The sequence below is a fragment of the Oryza glaberrima genome, chromosome 5, assembly GCF_000147395.1.
Source record: "Oryza glaberrima chromosome 5, OglaRS2, whole genome shotgun sequence".
Lineage (NCBI taxonomy): Eukaryota > Viridiplantae > Streptophyta > Magnoliopsida > Poales > Poaceae > Oryza > Oryza glaberrima.
The window spans coordinates 17,792,115-17,810,285 of NC_068330.1; the positions used below are offsets into that span (position 1 = coordinate 17,792,115).

Sequence of the window (18,171 nt, forward strand, 5' to 3'; positions counted from 1 at the left end):
ACGACCAAGTCATCCACAACTCCATAGCATGTCCTAGATAAACTTATCCATTTACTTTTGTTTTTTCCCTTGAAAGGATCAACTAACCTTTTGATTACAGTAAAAGACATTTTTAAGAGCTGTATTTAGGTCACGTTTGCTGATGATGGAAGGAGGAATGGGCAAAAGTGAAGGAGAAAAAAACAATCTTTTCCTTGGAAGAAGAAGCATTCGTTGGGACATATAGTATTGTAAGTAGTTAGGTTGTTTACCGGAAATTACAATCAGTTGTAATTTCCCTTTCCCCAAAACCGCCCTGTAAACCAAGCACTGCTGTTTTTTCCTCTAAATAAATTCCGGCAGATCTTCTGCCGTCGTTCTCCTCAAAAAAGGTTGTTTACCGGCAACTCCATGTTCTAACTTATTTTCTTTTGTAACAACTACTCCACTATTAACTGTCATGGCTTCATGAAGAAGAAAAACAATGGAATGGCGCCTAAAGGAAAAATTGGAGAAAAATGGGCCGAAATCCAAGAAAAAATTAGGACGTGGGAGTTAAATACTGTATAAAACATTTGGATATGCATGTAGATGAACTTTGCAATAGAATTTAGGTATCCGAAATCTTATAGTGGAAATGGGTTATTTGTTCCCAATTAGCCATCTTTGCAACTTTTATCCCCGGAGTTGTTTTTTCGATGCTGATTTTACTTTCACTCAGTTTCAATATACCGACATCATTCAAATTAATCTGGGTAAAGAGCAAGAAGCAGCCAGCATGACAAATGAAATATGAGCTTGATCATACATAGCAACACTTTTGAAATGTCCAAAAAAAAAACTTTCCCCACAAAATAATCTGAGAAATAGCTGCTAGGTTGACTCACTCACCACTTGCAACAGAGTGAAGTACTGGATGAGCATAAGCATACTGTGTGCTTGGTTCAAATGCAGAATTTATATTCCAAAGCGATTTTAAAATTTGAAGCTTAATCTTTTAAGAATAATTGTAGGTAAATTTTACATGTCTACTTATTGATCATGAAGAGAGATGGGTCACAAAAGTAACGACAAAAAACTCCTAAATTTGATCCCAAAATAAGATTCCGAAGTTTAAAATAGGCGTCAAGCTATAATCCGAAGCTAAACCAAGCTTCAAATTACAGATTTCCTGTCTTGATCAATGTAATAAAAACTGCAGCCCACTCAGAAGCTGGCAAAGGCCAAGGTGTTAGAGACGCACTCAACAATATAATTTCAGAAATAGCAGTGCCAAATCCAACACAGGGAACAACCAAGTCTGTTACAACAGTAGAGTGGTTTTGAGGTGGAAGATGGAAGGATACAAGGGCTAGAAGGTTCTAGTAGCTTCTAGACTAGTAGAGAAGAAGGGAGATAGAGGAGAGATCGACAAAGAGGCCAGCCAGCCTCTAGGTCGCCGTCGCCGCTGTTCGCCGCCTTGGCCAAATGAATCTGTTCGATCGATCTCCTGTAAGCTGCTGCTGCTCATATATTTTTCAGCTTGGGCTTGCTTGGGCTTCTTGGCGATGGGCTGACCAACCCGTGGTGTAGCCAGCGGTCCATGTGCAGCCCACCCGAGTCTCTGACAATCCCCTCTTCTTGAAATTTGGCTTGTCCCCAAGCCGATGAAGAAAACCTCCTGGATCCCATGGTACCTGTAGCTCTTGTATTTCCTTAGAATTGCTCACCTGTAGCTTGATAACTTGCTCTGTATTTGTCTGTCTTGTACTGAATGTCTCACATTGCAGCAATTGTTCTTTCTTGATATCACCTAGTAACAAGTGGCGTATTGGGCACCCCTCTTTTATGACCTCCAATAATTTAACAGACCAATAATCCCTGTTTGCAATTGATGCATATATCATCTCTGAATCTGTCCCGGTATCAATGGAAAACCTTGCTGCAGCACTACCATCACTAGGATTGTTCTCACAGAAATCAAAAATGGAATCATAACCACATGTCTTGACCTTCCTGTTCTGATTCTCACCAGCACCTCTAGCAATAATCCCAGAAATCCTTCTGACCCCAAAATGTATCCCCGCTGGACAGTTAAACAACTAACCATTGTATAATATGTTTGTTGAGTTCTGTAGCCAGCTCTCAACATGATTAAGTGTCATGCGCATGGACTTACAAATTTTGTAAGTTCTTCCCTTAGCAATATCATTTAACCCTTTTTGAGCCTCCAACCAACAAGCTTCATATATATTTTGAGTAGAAGATGGAACTGACAGAAATGTTGTTGTCATTGTAGCAGCAGGAATGATCAAGTAGTTGCAGCTTACTGTACTTAGGCCATATAACATTCCCTCTGTAACTTTTTCCTCACCACCCACATAATGGAACTATTCCAAGTTAAATATTGCCACCAATGTATCCTTATGAGCTCGATCAGATTTTTCATGATTTAAATCTCCTTTAGGTGCACAATATAGTGCAACAGAAGGTGTTTAGTCTCTTATGCAATTTGCACTACAAAAATCATATCCCATCAAATGTGCAAAAACTGGTGCAGGCCATGGGACTTGCTCAGTCCACATCACGCCTCCGCTATATTGACTTGGTTGTGGGTCAGGCCACGATTTCAGCTCTACTTCCGTCAACCATATGTTTACCAGCAGCCAAAGTATTATGGTTCCAATTTGAGTTGGTGGTGGCCATGATGGCTTGAAATAAAATATTATCCCCAAATAATTGCCCGCAGCCCAGGGCACATACCACTCCACCTGAGCAAGGAGGTGGCCATGGGTTTCTCTTGGGATGACTCATCAACAGCTTCTTGTAGCCCTTGGAGCATTTAGTCGAACACCTGTTGAACGCCACCCATTTTAGGCAGAAATTGGAGTTTAGCTTTTGTGCCATGACTAGTGTGGCCTTTCCCGAGGATGCTATTCCTTTTGGCGCGCCAAGCAATAGTGAGTACGCAACCCCAGCCTAGACAGTACTGGTGTTGACGTTGGGGCCCAACATCAAATGGCTTGGGTGCATCACCTTGGGAAGGTGAGTGGTGTCAGTGCAGGATGCTTTCTCATCAACCATCAACTCCATGGACTGACTTGATATCGGAACGACCTTGAACACACCCATCCTACTTTGGAACGCAATCACATCTCTATCAGTGGCACCGTTGACATCGGGGCCGAACAACAAACACTTGGTGTGCGTCTCCTTGGAACAAACACGGGGTCAATGATGGTGGTGCCGGTTGCGCCATCGGTGGCTACCAACTCCTTGGAGTCCACGGCAGTGTTGGAACATGTAACCACCGCAGCCACGGTGAAATCAGGCTCGACGTCGAGGCTTGAGCATTTTGTCAAACACATGATAGGCGTCAACTCGGGAAGGTCCTTGCTAATGATGAAGGGCATGCGATCCTTCCCCTCACCATCCCCAACCTCCAGGATGATCGTCGGAGTAGCCCCCTCGTCGCCGTAGATGGATCTCGCTGTTGTGCTCGGGCTGCTGCCATTGGGTCACTCCATCGAACAGGTGGTGGGCGTCACTTTGGACTGCTCATCCTCAACCAAAAACTAAAGGTCTTCAGCTTTCTTCTGTTCTTGGGGCATCCACGAGTCTATTGCTGCCTTGAGAGACAAGAAATCTGCTCTCCTTCTTTGGTCTGCCTCCTCCCGCCTTCGCTCGCACTCCTCGAGCATCCTCAAAAGCATGTCAAACTTGTCCTCACTTCCTATGGCAGCTTGCTTGATGAGCTTGGTGGGGATTGGCTCTGATACCAAATTATTAGAGACCCACTCAACAATATAATTTCAGAAATAGCAGTGCCAAATCCAATACAGGGAACAACCAAGTCTGTTATAATAGTGGAGTGGTTTTGGGGTGGAAGATGGAAGGATACAAGGGCTAAAAGGTTGTAGTAGCTTCTAGACTAGTAGAGAAGAAGGGAGATAGAGGAGAGATCGACAAAGAGGCCAGCCAGCCTCTAGGTCGCCGCCGCCGCTGTTCGCCGCCTTGGCCAAATGAATCTGTTCGATCGATATCCTGTAAGCTGCTGCTGCTCATATATTTTTCACCTTGGGTTTGCTTAGGCTTCGTGGCGATGGGCTGACCAACCCGTGGTGCAGCCAGCGGCCCATGTGCAGCCCACCCGAGTCCCTGACACAAGGACCGTCTCTATTCTTCAGATAAGAGACAATTTTATCTATATTTTTCCATCTGCTGAAGATCCAGGCAGAACAAATTAAATCACCAGGTGCCAGGACCAGATAATGATGCTGCTAATACGGCTGAAATTAGCAATCGAATCATCGCGCTGTGGCTGCTAATTTGCACTGGTCTCAGTCAAGATGCCATCAGGGACAGGCTGTCCTACAGATTGGAGATTTGGAGTATGTGCAGTGCAGAAATCAGTCTACCTCAGTTCAGTGTCTGCAAAAGAACAAGATTTCTAGAGAATTTTCGGTGTGATCTGAATTGACTTGGCAAGCAACACGACACAGGTCCGAGCCCTACACGATTCTTCCTTCCAGGAAGCTGTCCAAGCATGTTGATGGAAGCAGGAAAAAAACTATTCCTTTCCCTTTTGAAAATGGTGACTCAGGAGACGGGAGTTCTGCCGATCAATTACTCGCTCCATTCCAAAATATAACAAATTTTAGTTCTTGGCATAGGTACTAAGAAGAGAGGTAAAAGGATGTATTTTTCTCCTCAGGGTGAGTGAATTGTAGACCTAGACTAATTGGGGCTATAACTATAATGGAGCTAAGGAATAGTATGGCCCTGTTTAGTTCCCACACAGAAAATTTACACCCTATCAAATCAAACGTTTGAACACCTACATGAAGTATTATATATAGGCTAATAACTAAATACACAGATTGCGACTAATTTGCGGAACGAATCTTTTAAGTCTAATGCTCCATGATTTGACAATGTGGCGCTACAGTAAACATTTGCTAATGACGGATTAATTAGGCTTAATAAATTCGTCTGATCAATTATGTAATTAGTTTTTTATTAGTGCCCGAACACCCCATGCGACACTCTATATAATACCCGATGTGACACGCCAAAACTTTACACCCTTAGATAACACCCTCTATATGTGTAGTTTAGTGGTAAACAACTTTTAGTACTACTTATATTCAAAACAGTATTTATATTTTTGAAACAGAGAGAATACTTATGCATCATGAAGAGAGAATTATGCAACGGAAGTGACGACAACCCTTGAAATTAAATAAAACTAGCAAAATGCTTATGCTTTGCTATGGAAAATAAATTATAATATATAATAGACAAAAAAAACATTAAATATGTTAGTATCACTTGTTTGCATGTTTTAATATATTTTATTCACTTGTTTTAACCAAATATTTAGACTATTCTATAATATCAGAAAATATCAAGGATCAATTTGTAAAAACTATAAACAATGGTGAGGTAGCAGTGTCATTTCCATCACCAAACTTTTAGAGTATAGAAAAGCAGCTACCAATTATCGAAGCATAATGAATTATAATCAGAAGCATAGTCATAAACTGAACCAGGCACTGAAGCTACCACACATATCAAAGAAAACAAAACAAAAGAAACAAATTAAGTCCTGAAAGAAGAAAAAGGATGTTAGAAAAATAGAGCAAGCCTTGAAGCTGTCATGCCAAATGCTGTACCGGCAGTACTGCTGTCGCTGTTCTTCAGAGAAGAGAATTTTATTCTATTCCATCGGCTGAGGAAATGAACATCCATGCGAAATATTAGGTCCCGTTCAAAATAACAACTACATCTGTTTTAAAATATATGTATTTTTAGACTCTGATATAGTTTTCGAGATACTATTTTCACCAACAATATTTATTAAAAAATATTCTATATAAATGGAGTAGCATATTACGATTTGTTTGTTCTCGATTTTTTTTCTATTAATAGTCAAAATTAAAAATATTTGATTTACCACTGTTCTAAAAATGTTTATATTTTTGAACGGATGAAGTAATTAGTAAGGAACAAAATTGAACATATTATTCAAGGAATAAACAAATGTTGATGAAATTTTTTTAAAGAAATCGGTGCCATTTAAAAGGTTGGGAAACACATGTTCACGATAATTGAAAAGGACGAGAACTTTGATATGGTAATCCCCACTGGGTTCCAAGGCCACACATGGCACATCATGGTTGCTCCAGTTGCAGCTAAACCCAATCAAATCAGTCCCTGTTCATGCCAATTTGTTCTGCTACTCCGATTCTCTCAGTCAATTTGCCAGCAGGGTCGTCGTTAATTAGTCGTCAGCCTCCTGCCTACCCCACATCTTCCTTCCCTCGGTACGTTGCATCCAGCTTATGCCGGTCTGCCAAAACAACAAGCTTAAAGTTAATTATAGTTGTTAATGGCGCTCTGCAGAAACTTCCATTCATCATAGTAGCATCCGATCCGGATCCTCTGCAGTGATGGAGAGACTGCAGAGGGAGCTACAGTGCAGTGTATTAGGGTATGCTGTTTATTGTTGGATCCACATCCATCGATCCAAAACAAAGTACTAAAGTAAATACGAACAGTAAGCATTCAAACAGTAAGGGCCCTTTAAATTGGAGGGAAAACATGAAATTTTGGAGGATTTCAATAATTTCCATTGATGCCCTTTGAAAAAAAAGTATTGAATCCTATCCAATTCTTTGAAATTCCTATGGAATAGACAATCCTATAAAGATTTTGGAGGAAATTTAGCAAGAGCTTCAACTTCTTGGTAACTTTTTTTTGAATCTATCTCTCTCATCCAATTCCTATATTTTTCCTACGGTTCAATCAAACAATTATTCCTGTGTTTTTCCTGCGTTTTGCAATCCTCTGTTTTATACTTACATTCCTATCAAAATCCTATGTTTTTCCTATTCCTACGTTTTTTTTAATCCTGTGATTCAAAGGGGCTCAAAGGGGGCCCTAAAAGAACTACTGTTTGTACAGTACTTTGCTACAGTATTTGGGCACTGTTTGCTGTATTGATTCACTGTAACATACTCAGAATTGTAGTTATTTAAACTTCCAAACAACAAGCTTAAAGTTAATTACAGTTATTAATGGCGCTCTGCAGAAACTTCCATGCATTATAGTAGTATCGGATTGACATATATTCTGTGTATTTGTGTAAGGTGTATTTGTGCATTCTTCTACTCCTACTACGTTGCTTCTCCCACGCATCATTCTTTTCTTCAAGTAGCTGATGAAGCATGTTGATTCTTGGTACGAAGTATAAAATTGTATGGATTTTGTTTTTTTTTTAAGAAAAAACTCTATGGCATTTGTCTTTGATACCATATTTGGTGAAAAAGGGAGATGTTGACGTCGATATATATGGTCTCCAAGATATAATTTTAATTACTTTTTTTGTTACAACATATCTAAAAACCTAATAAAACTGTAATATTACAAAACTACACTCCGTTGCAAATCTACACAAATTTGACTTGACACATATCCAAAACATGTTTTCTTCGATGGATGATAATAGCACAATAGATGTGGATGCTGGATACCAATATTTTGGCTGTGTTTTGTTCACATCAAAATTGAAAATTTGGTTGAAATTGGAATGATGTGATGGAAAAATTGAAAGTTTGTGTGTATAGGAAAGTTTCGATGTGATGGAAAAGTTGGAAGTTTGAAGAATAACTTTTGAACTAGACACGGCGTTCATTACACTACACGTCTATACGCGTAGGCAGCAATATGGTAAATTAATTAAAAGCTGAGGGGAGAAAGAAAAGGTAGAACATAATTAAATAAGATCAGGTGCGCTACTACATTACAAGCTGCTACGGCAAGCAATGGTACCGATATTGTTATTACATGAGGCGTCAGCAACAATTAATTATTTTCTTTTTTTCCTCTTTGAATAAATCTCCAGATATTATCATATCCTTTACTGCTAGAGGAAGTCGTCCAACTAATCACATCCCAGGCTCGGACCAAATCTCAACTCCTGCTTATTAAGAAAACCACAGCTATCAATTCAATCAAATCACTCCAAGCAAGCAGTCTGCATCAGACAAGATCCAAATTAGGGCAGCGTCAGCAAGCTTAGAAGAAGTAAGGCGTCACACGCAAGCAAAAGCCCCAATCAAAAGGATTTCTATTATTCTATAATCTATACTACATGAAAAATACCATTAATAATTGAATTGGGGAATAATTAAAATCATCTGTCTAACCAAATTTTTTAAAGAATCTATTTATATGTATATGCAAAAATTTCACCTGGGCCTTGATTAATTAGTTCAAAAATGAAATGATCAAATAATTTCCAGGTTGTTCAGATTTTGTTGTTTACCATTTCAGTGAGCTATTAGTTCAAACATGAAATGAACAAATATTTTTCCAGTTATTTAAATTTTGATTTTATTGTCTAGTACCTCTCTTCAACGTATAGCTAAAATTTATCTCCATCTCAGAATATAGAAATTTAGTATTGTCCAGATATATAGTTAGAAGTTGTTATATTTCAGAATATAGAAATTTAGTATTGTCCAGATATATAGTTAGAAGTTGTTATATTTCGAAACGGAGGTAGAGTACGTGCATAACTAAAATTGTGCTTCTTCTGTCTTAAAATATAAGAGATTTTGGTTGAATCGGATATATCCCAGTCTTACGAATTTGGACAGCAAATTCATAGTACTGTAATATTCCACATCCGATCGGAATTCATTTTATTTTGGGACGGTGAGAGTATTCTTTTTCGCCGTAGATATTACTACCGTTTCAATAAGCGTGCCAATTGCAATTTACAAATGGATGAAGGACCTTGGTATAAAAATGGCGCACACACCCAACCTCTCCAACTAGCAAAGCCGCCAACACCAAGTCACCAACGCCAACGCCAAGGCCCATTTCCCACCAACCAAACCAACCCAACCCCTCCTTATCTCGCATCGCAAGCCGCCGCCGCGGATGGAAGGCCTCATCCCGCTTCTCTACAAGGCCATCAAGGATCGCCGGGGCGGCCGCCCCGACGGCGGCGCCGCCGCCGGCGTGGACCTCTACGACCCGGAGCAGCGCCGGCTGTGGCTGGAGCAGGAGGTGCGGTCCCCGCTCCACCCATCGGCCGCGGCGGCGGGGGGCCAGCACCAGCAGCAGCAGCAGCCGCACCGGCGGAACCTGTCGCTGGAGGAGCTGGCCGGCGAGGTGGGGCTCTCCCCTGGCCGGCGGCTGCCGCGGGTGGCGCTCCCCAAGGCCCGCAGCGTCCGCGTCTTCTCCTGCATCGGCGCCGGCGCCGGAGTCGCCGCGTGAGTTTGCGTTCCACTTCCAATCATGTCAAATCGCGGCGAAACCTGTGAATACATACACCTGACCTGGTGGCCGCCATGATCATCAGTTCATCGCTGGAGCTGGAGATTGTGGCGAAGATTGATTAGTTGAACCGGTTCGGATTTCGTGTTTTTAATTAGTTTTCTCTCTCCCTCTTTTTTTTTCTTTGTTTGGATCTGGTAGAAATGATTCGTATGTGGTGGTGTTAGTAGTAGTGATTGATGAGTAGTAAGGTGTTTCTACTGTAATTACTTGTTGTTGTTATACACGGCAGATTTTGAACTTTGTTCTGCCTCTCGCTTTGATCTCTGGTAAGCTGTAAGCCCGTCAACGTTTTTAAGATATGTAGCAAGATTCATGAAGTACAATGGTTTTGAAAGGGATTAATTTTGCATCGATAAGGTGCTTTGATGCGCTATGCTAATCATGACACAATTAGGAAGATCATAATTGATTTTCCTCTCTCATACTTTCGGAGGTTTGATGATTTTTGCCCGAATTTTCAAAGCCTGGTTTCAAGTATTTGAGGCTGCGAGCAAGTGTTTCTCCGGTGATAGGTGGCAGCCCGCAGCCCGTAGCCCAGCCCATGTTTCCTCTCTAAAATGGAAAGAAGCGGCCCACACAAGTTCGTCCAGATGGGCCTCCCTCCGGCCTTGACAATCCAACAAGTTGGGCCAAGTTGCAAGCCCATCATAAAAAAATGGGCTGTTGGTGGGGGCGTGGCAAGCTGAGGCCCACCGGGCCGAATCGACGGGAGCAAAGTAACTGGCCGGTGGTGGGGACCACCCCCACCGACGGCACGGGAGGACGGCCAGTTCAAGTGGGCCCCACCGAAGCAGCAACGCCGGGCACGAGTAATGCAAGTACTGTACTACTACCATCCAGGCTTGATGTCTCTGGCACTCTTGGCTCTGGCTGGTAGCTATTCATGCAAGCAGAGCCCTGAAGAGGGAGATTATTTATATTAATTCCTGCTTAGCTGCAAACAAAACCGTAAAGTCTCTTAAGCATCACTCACAGCTGTAATATTTGTCCCTGTATGCGAGATGTAGTAATCTCATGGATTAAAGGCTCTTTTTTCTTGTCCAAAATTAAATCCTTTTTCGCCGTCGATCGAGACAAAACCATTCAACTGAATGCATGCCTACAGGCATAGAGGCTGCTGACACACACCATCCGACCTGTCTGGGGGCAAAACTGTACTGTAGGAAATGTGTGTTGTGAGAATTGATCTCCAGAAGCTTCCTCTCATTCCTGTTATGCCCCTGTAGGACTCCTTTTTAAAGGCTAGAAGGGGGAGGAGAGACATCCTCCATCTCACCCCAACACAACCGCATAACAACACCAGTCCATCATTAGATGTGCAAGTAATTCCCCTTGTTAGCTTGCAGGGGGATAGGTAGGAAGATATAGATGTCCCTCTTGTCACCTCCATCACCGTTGACGATGACACGCGGTACGTCGCATAGTGGAGGCACCGCCATGGGCGTTGGTGGTTCCTATGGGCCGGTGATCGTGGCTCTGGCGATCATCGCTACCCTCACGGTTGCTTCTGTTGCCGTTGGTCAGCTTTGCGTGGGACGTGGCACACCCATCAAGCCTGGGCAAGGTATGGGAGCCTTTGTGAAGAAGAGGCTCCGTGCGTGCATAGGAGGGAACAAAGCTGCCTATGATGATGCCCTCCCTGAGAAGAAGAAGGAAGAAGACATAGAGAACGCCACTGTGGAGGAGGTGGAGAAATCGGAGCCACCAAAGGTGGAAGAGGACGATGACGGGAGTTCTTCTCAAGTGAGCTCCTAGTATGGGAATCGATCTGTTTTTTTTGTTGTTGCTTTTGTGGAGGGGTTTCCAAGACCCTTTCTGTGTGTTCCTTTGATTCCATGGTGTAATTGATATCTTGGGAGGGATTCAATGGAATTGAAGAATAATAAATGATATATTTTGTCTGGTTTGTTGTTGCTATATTTGCACCTACATATTAATTCTTAAGGTTTTCATACTAATCTTGGCTTAAGATTATTCAAGATCTTGTTTTGCTGTAGTTTTTGAACTGCATGATCTATTGCAAAATTAAAATTTTAGGGTTGCTATCTTGACGTATATGTTTCTATCTGATATGTCCATCTAAGACCTAGAAGGTTAAATACGCGCGGGAAGGATGTTTGAATCTCATATCTAGACCCTCGATGTATGTTTGCCGTCCGATTAAGATTGTATGGTTCAATGATCGTGGGAAAGATGTTTAAACCATATATGTGTATACGTTTGATGCATGTGTACCATCTGATTAAGATTGGATGATTGAAAGATTCACGGGAAATATATTTAAACTCTTATATAGACCATCCACACAAGTTCCACCTTATAAGATTAGATGATTGAATGTTTCCCAAATATATCTTAACCCTAGCCAAACCCTCACATGGCTCCCCCCCTCCCACCACCCACACATACACACTCTCCACTCTTTCCCTCCTCCCATTGGACCCTACCCCTCCTCATTTCCCCTTTTCCCGTTCTCTTCTTTCTTCAAATCTAGTTTAGTGTTTCTCTATATCTATAGGAACAACGGTGCCCACGAGGTGGCTGGCTAGTGGCTTGCTCCAAACGGAGCTAGCCAACATCTAGAACAATTATGTCTCAGGATGATTATCTAGCTCACTTTATGTGAAAGCTGGCCAGCAACGAGGCAGGGCTAGCCGGTGATGCTTCAACCAGCCCAGGTCGCGATGCACCACAACCTTCATATGGTTGCCTTCATGTGCATCCTCCCCCTTAGTTAGGGCATCCATTGTCAATGATGAGGACATGCTCTGGGAGCCAACACATGTGAGGTTGGTGGAGGTTTCCTGGTGCGTGCAAGGATGGTAGTGGCAGAGGTTGGTCGATGGTGCCTACTCATGTGGGTGGTCGGCTGGCAAATGGAGCAGGGTGGCCCATGGAGCTACCCAAGTGGAGGGCCGTGGTAACGGAAAAGTGGATAATGGCCAATCTGCGGCATCAAGACAGTGTGGTGGTGCATGGAGGTGGCATAGCAGGCCAGTCCCACTCTTCCCTTCCGCTGGATTTGGTGAGCAGGCATCAACGACAGCAAGATGGCACACTGGTGGTGTAGTGGGCTAGATCTAACCCTCCCCTCCCTCTCATGCTTGGCCACCTAAGGCAAGGAGCTCTGTAAGGGGCGGCGCGTATTGGTTGATGTTTGTTCAATGCGTTGGAAAAAGCAAGGAGAGTATTTGTTCCTGTGGCGGTGACTGCCTCAGTGCGGTTTCTTCATAACATGGCTCGACAAGCAATAGATGTCATTTTATTGGCATGACGATTCTGACATCAAAAATTCTTGAGTAGAGGAGTGATGTGAAGAATCATAGCTACACAAGATAAAGCAAGGTTGAAGTAAGGATATAGAAGAATATTTATAGCTTAATTTTCTTAACTTTATTTCTTCCTCAGTAACGAGGCTTGGAGTCTACTACTTTTGTTTGTAACGCTTGGTTGTATATCCACTTTTGTGGATATAGGGGGTCAGATTTTTATCCGTTATAAAAAGGAATGATATTTTAAACCATAAATATCCTCAATGCATGTGCCATAGACTAAAACTAGATGGTCAAACGGCCGTGGAAAGAATGTTTGAACCCCCAATATATCGATGTATATGTGCCATTTGATTAAGATTGGATGGTTGAATGACCACAAAATAATGTTTGAAATTATATCATCGATTAAGATTGGGTGGATGAATGAGCGCGAGAAGGATGTTTAATCCCCATATATAAAGACTTAATGCAAGTGTGATGCTTGCAATATTAATTAATTAGGGAGCTGAATGAGCATAATAGGATGTTTAATCTAGACATGTGCTTCTCAAGCGAGCCCCCACTGTGGTGGAGGTGGAGGACAATGGTGGTGCTTCTCAAGCGAGCCCCTAATGTGGGAATCGATTTGATTAAGATTGGATGGTTCAATGGTTTGTAAGAAAGATATTTAAATCCCATATATAAATTGTTGATGCATTTGTCCCATCATATTAAGATTGGATGGTTGAATGATTTAACTAACAATGGTTAGAACCCATATATACCTTGTTTGTCATGGTCTACTACACAGTGAAATGGTTGTGGAAAGTATATGTGGCATACGACTATGATTGGGAGGTTGAATGATTGTGGGAATAATGTTTGAACCCCATCAATGTATCTATGTCATCGATTAAGATTGGCCATAGGAAGGATGTTTAAACCCCATATATGTAAACACTCAACCCATGTGTAAGATCTAGTTATTATTGGATAGTTGAATAAGCATAGGAAGATTGTTTGAACCCCACATAAACCCTTGATATATGTGTACCATGGACAATGTCCACAAGAGCACGAGCATGGATGCTTAACACCCGTTCCTACATACATACATACATACATACACACACACACACATACATATACATACATATATGTATGTATGTATGTATGTATGTATGTATGTATGTATGTATGTATGTGTATATATATATATATGTACATATATACACACACACACACACACATATACATAAACATATATGTATGTATGTATGTATGTATGTATGTATGTGTGTGTGTATGTATGTATGTATGTGTATATGTATATATGTACATATATATGTATGTACATATATATACATAGTAAATTTGTTTGGTGCTCCATGGTGCCCGGGCACCATTGTTGAAATTGAGTATATACCCAATTCAAATGAGTATGAATCTTTTTCAATTACTTAGGTATTAACATTAACCACTTTACTAACTAGTTCAAAGCAAGTTTGAACTGAATTTGAACTTGTTTTTGTTAGATTTTGATTCTTGGTATATAGTATCCATACATATAATTAGTTAGGTATGTAATCATGGATTGTGAAATAAAGTCAAATTTGAGTTGTTTTGTTGATAGGTTTAGGTATGAATCGAATTATTATAACTAGGTATATACTCACAATTTGAAAATTTTGAAAATTTTGAGTGATTTTGTGCATTAGATACCACGGTGCCCGGGCACCATGGTGCCCCATATGAGTGTCCTATATACATATATATATATGGGAGCGTATCCTATGCACACAGGCCCTCGCGTGTACACACCGTGTACACCAACTAAAAATTATCACAAAAAATTCTAGGAAAATTCATACATGTACTTTCAATAGTATTACATATATATGTATATATGTATGTGTATATATATATGTATGCGTATATATATATATATATATATATTATACAGCCGTTCTGAAATTTAGGAGCATTAATTTTCAAATAACATTTCAGATTGGCTGTACAGGTTGTGCATCATTTCACAATGGGGAAGAGGCGGAGGGAAGAGTTGAATGTGCAGGCCAAACCCAGTGACGACAAAGGGCCACCAACAAGGTGCAACCCTGGGTGTGTCAGATCACTGGCTAAGCTGCTTCCAACGGCAGTAGAGCAAAAGATTCAAGAACTCGGTTTAGGGAACCTCTTCAAGTTAAAGCTAGAAGCACTAAGCTGCAGAAAAATCTGCGGAGACCTTTTGGACAAAGCAGTTGTTCATGCAGCGTTTGATCTAATTGAACTCCCCATGGGGGATGTTTCATTGTGGATCTTGGAAAAAGTGGTGCAGCATGCTATTGACATGCCAGTTGGCTCTGTTAAGGGGCTCTCCAAATCAAATAACGCAACAGAATACTAGAGGATGTACAATGCATTGAGGTTCGTATGTAAAAAGTTCCCTTTGCCAAAGGGAAAGGCCAGAACAGCAGCTGGGGGTGCACAGGACAGCGAAGCTGTTGGGGGTGCACAGGGCAGCACAATAGCTGGGGATCAGGCAGATGCTAGGGGTGCACAGGACAGCATAGCAGCTGGGGATGCACAAGACAGCACAACAGCTGCTAGGGATGCACATGACAGTGAAGAGGATTTTGGCGACTATGATTCCACCCCGGCTGACAAGAGAAGAAATATTTTCGTACCGGACAGAATTGTGAACCTGGTTATACATTGTGAGGACGAGGAGGTAAAACAATACGTGGACACGGATATGCTGGTCAGGCTTTTCATTGGCGTGGCCATTGATAGACTGCTAAAGCCAGTACAAACGAGTTATGTAAGCCCAACTACACTTGAAGGGGTACATGACCTTGAAAAATTACGCGACATGGATTGGCCATATATGGTCTATCAAGGCTTGAAAGACGAGTGTAGTGCCTTTCCGGAAAAAAGGGGAAAAAGTTATATCTCCATATATGACATGTTGTGTTGCTCTACTAATTGTAAGTAATAGGACCTGCTTCAAGTAATATCTTTTCTCATTTTGGGTATGGAAGTGACTAACTGTAGTGGTGCTGCATTGGTTCACAGGTTGTTATCTTGGACTGCATTGAAGGGAATGACTTGCAAGTGAATGAAGCTAGTAGAATGTACCTATACAATGATGACAAGGTCAAGGGACTTCTCAAGGAAAATCCAAATGATATGATAAAGAAATGGAGGGGTCGGATGACATCGAAGCCCTTAGAGGCTTTTATTGTAAGTACTGAGGACATGTTCATCTGTTAAAGTTTTATAATTATGACTGCACCTGATTGACTTTGTATTTTTTTGTGTCCATTTCAGTTTAAGAAGTGGGAGGATACTTGTTATGCAAAATTTGTAGAAGTGCCTGAGAGGATTGAGGTGCCTAAGAGTACTGAGATGCCTAAGAGGATTGAGGTGCTTGAGAGGACTGAGGTGATTGAGGTAAGTATCCGTGCCCCTTTAGTTATGCAAGATTTGTAGTGGTTTGTGAGATTGACTTATGCTATCCTTTATCTCTAGTGTCTTGATATAGAGAAAGAGTACCAGAAGCATGACTTAGATCTTGGATTTTGATGAGTTCCGTGTGGTTGAGAAGACATATGTTGAATGCTTCGAACCCTTTGGTCATATGCATTCAGAGATACTGCATCTAGTATGCCACCTATGGTCACTGGATTGGAATGAGAAAATCATCCTGAGTGCATATGCTACTGTAAGTACTTATCCAATGGATTTTTTATGTTGTAAGTACTTATCCAAGAACTTATTCAAGAACTTTATGTTGTCTCTTTGATGATTCCAGTCTGAATTGCTGGGCAAACGCAATGGAACTGCTTGTCTGGACAACGAGCTAACAACAGAGAAAATGGAGAGCGTGAAGCAGGTTTGTTCATTATTTTACCGGATCTTTGATTTCAATGTTACTAGGGGAGTGCCCGTGCGTTGCTACGGTCTGAGTATTTCGTCTCTGTGCTAGACCGAATGTGGCTCAAGCACACCCATAACCTAGTTCTTTATGACCATCTTATCCCTTTGCCTATATAAGGTCTTCCGATCGTAAACGTGTACTCCACATAAATCCATCTTCCTTCATTCCTACCCCTAATATTTCCGCTTCCTTCGTGCGGCCACCTCCTCCCTTTTCACTCTTTTGCCTACTCAATCTTTCTCCTCCCCTCCACATATTTCTGAAACCAATATTTCACGGGTTCTATTTTTTCATCCTATACTAATGTTTTAAATACAATAACAAAAGCACGAGTCGCTCTGTACTAATGTTTTTAGTTGTTTTGCTTAACCACTAAAACAAGCATAAACAAAGAAGAGTAAAGTACATAATTAAGTGACATAGTTCAATTAATAGTGTTCAGATCATGGTAGCCAAGCTGATCAAAATTCCCACACAACCTCAGGTAGATACAATGGGTCCTACATTACAAGGAAATCTCTATGAAAAGTATTATGCATGTTTCTCTGTGTCTCTTAACAACATAGTCTAGTTCGGACCCTCCTTATATACATATCGTTTCTAGTAACCAATAAACACTTCCAGCACGTCTCGAGGTGTCCTTCAAGTTCGAGGCACACTATTTTCTGTATTTTTATTGAAAAATATTATTGTCAAAATATAAAGTAATATGTGATGAATATTGATTAAAATACGTATGCCATCCATCCCACCTACGTCGTGCATGGCATTCATTTTATTTTGATGGTGTGATTCACGTTGCTTTCTATTCCATTCGTTCTTTCCTTTCCATATTAGACATTTTCGCATACCGTTCTCTTTCCCTTTGCCGTTTATGCTCATTAGGATTATGATTTGAGTGTATTGGAGGAATCGCTCCCACCTATTTGATAGGTTAGCAGAGTACATGCTTTTAGATTGATAAAGATATATAATGTAATACCATGAACTACCCTTTAATTATCAATTGCCGCAAAAAAAACATCGTTAAAGCATAGTACCCGTTGATATATCAGTCCTGTTTAGGCATGATTAGGGACACTCAACCAATTCTAATATTGGTGGTTGAGTCAGCATTCAAAACTAACTGAACTTTCTTAACTCCTACCTGATTGGATCAGTTTAATATACTATTTTAGTAGGCATCATTGTCATCATGCCTATATCAACTCAAGTCAGAAACTACTAAGAGCAAGTTTAATAGTATAGCTGGCTACCGGCTCCAAAAGTTCCATGTCAACAAAAAATAATAGAAAGAGATTAGCTTGTAAAACAAGTAGCTACATTAGCACATTCCTCTAAAAGATTATTTTATAATTTTCTAATCTGATCAGCTCTTGCGATTGGCAGGGCAGCCATGCATGCATGGAACGATGTGCTAGAGCTAGCGACTAATTAAGCGCCAGCGTTTCTCTCTCCTTCCATTCTCTGTGCTCCATCTCAGCCAAAAACTAAATTGTTTATTCCTATCGCCGGCGAGCTGACATAAACCTATTGAACCTGCTCTAAATAGGAGTACGTTCGAGTTTCAGGAAGCTACATATATACGTTTCTAGTTTCAGTCAGGTGAAGGATGTATTGTATTTTTCTCCAACCATAATAACAAACCATCGGAGAAGATAACTACAG

At 41.1% G+C, this 18,171-nt stretch overlaps 2 protein-coding genes and 1 pseudogene across 2 annotated transcripts; all 3 read left to right on the forward strand.

Moving 5' to 3' along the window:
• The first annotated feature begins 8,795 nt into the window (after window positions 1-8,795).
• Window positions 8,796-9,682, forward strand: LOC127774110 (uncharacterized). The gene has a single exon (XM_052300388.1). It carries the CDS (start codon window positions 8,908-8,910, stop codon window positions 9,244-9,246), a length of 339 nt encoding a protein of 112 aa, XP_052156348.1. The 5' UTR covers window positions 8,796-8,907; the 3' UTR covers window positions 9,247-9,682.
• A 786-nt stretch (window positions 9,683-10,468) lies between these two features.
• LOC127772894 (uncharacterized) lies at window positions 10,469-11,064 on the forward strand. Its single transcript, XM_052298885.1, has one exon. It carries the CDS (start codon window positions 10,678-10,680, stop codon window positions 11,062-11,064), a length of 387 nt encoding a protein of 128 aa, XP_052154845.1. The 5' UTR covers window positions 10,469-10,677.
• A 5,376-nt stretch (window positions 11,065-16,440) lies between these two features.
• Window positions 16,441-18,171, forward strand: part of LOC127773185 (uncharacterized) — a 3,344-nt pseudogene continuing 1,613 nt past the window's right edge.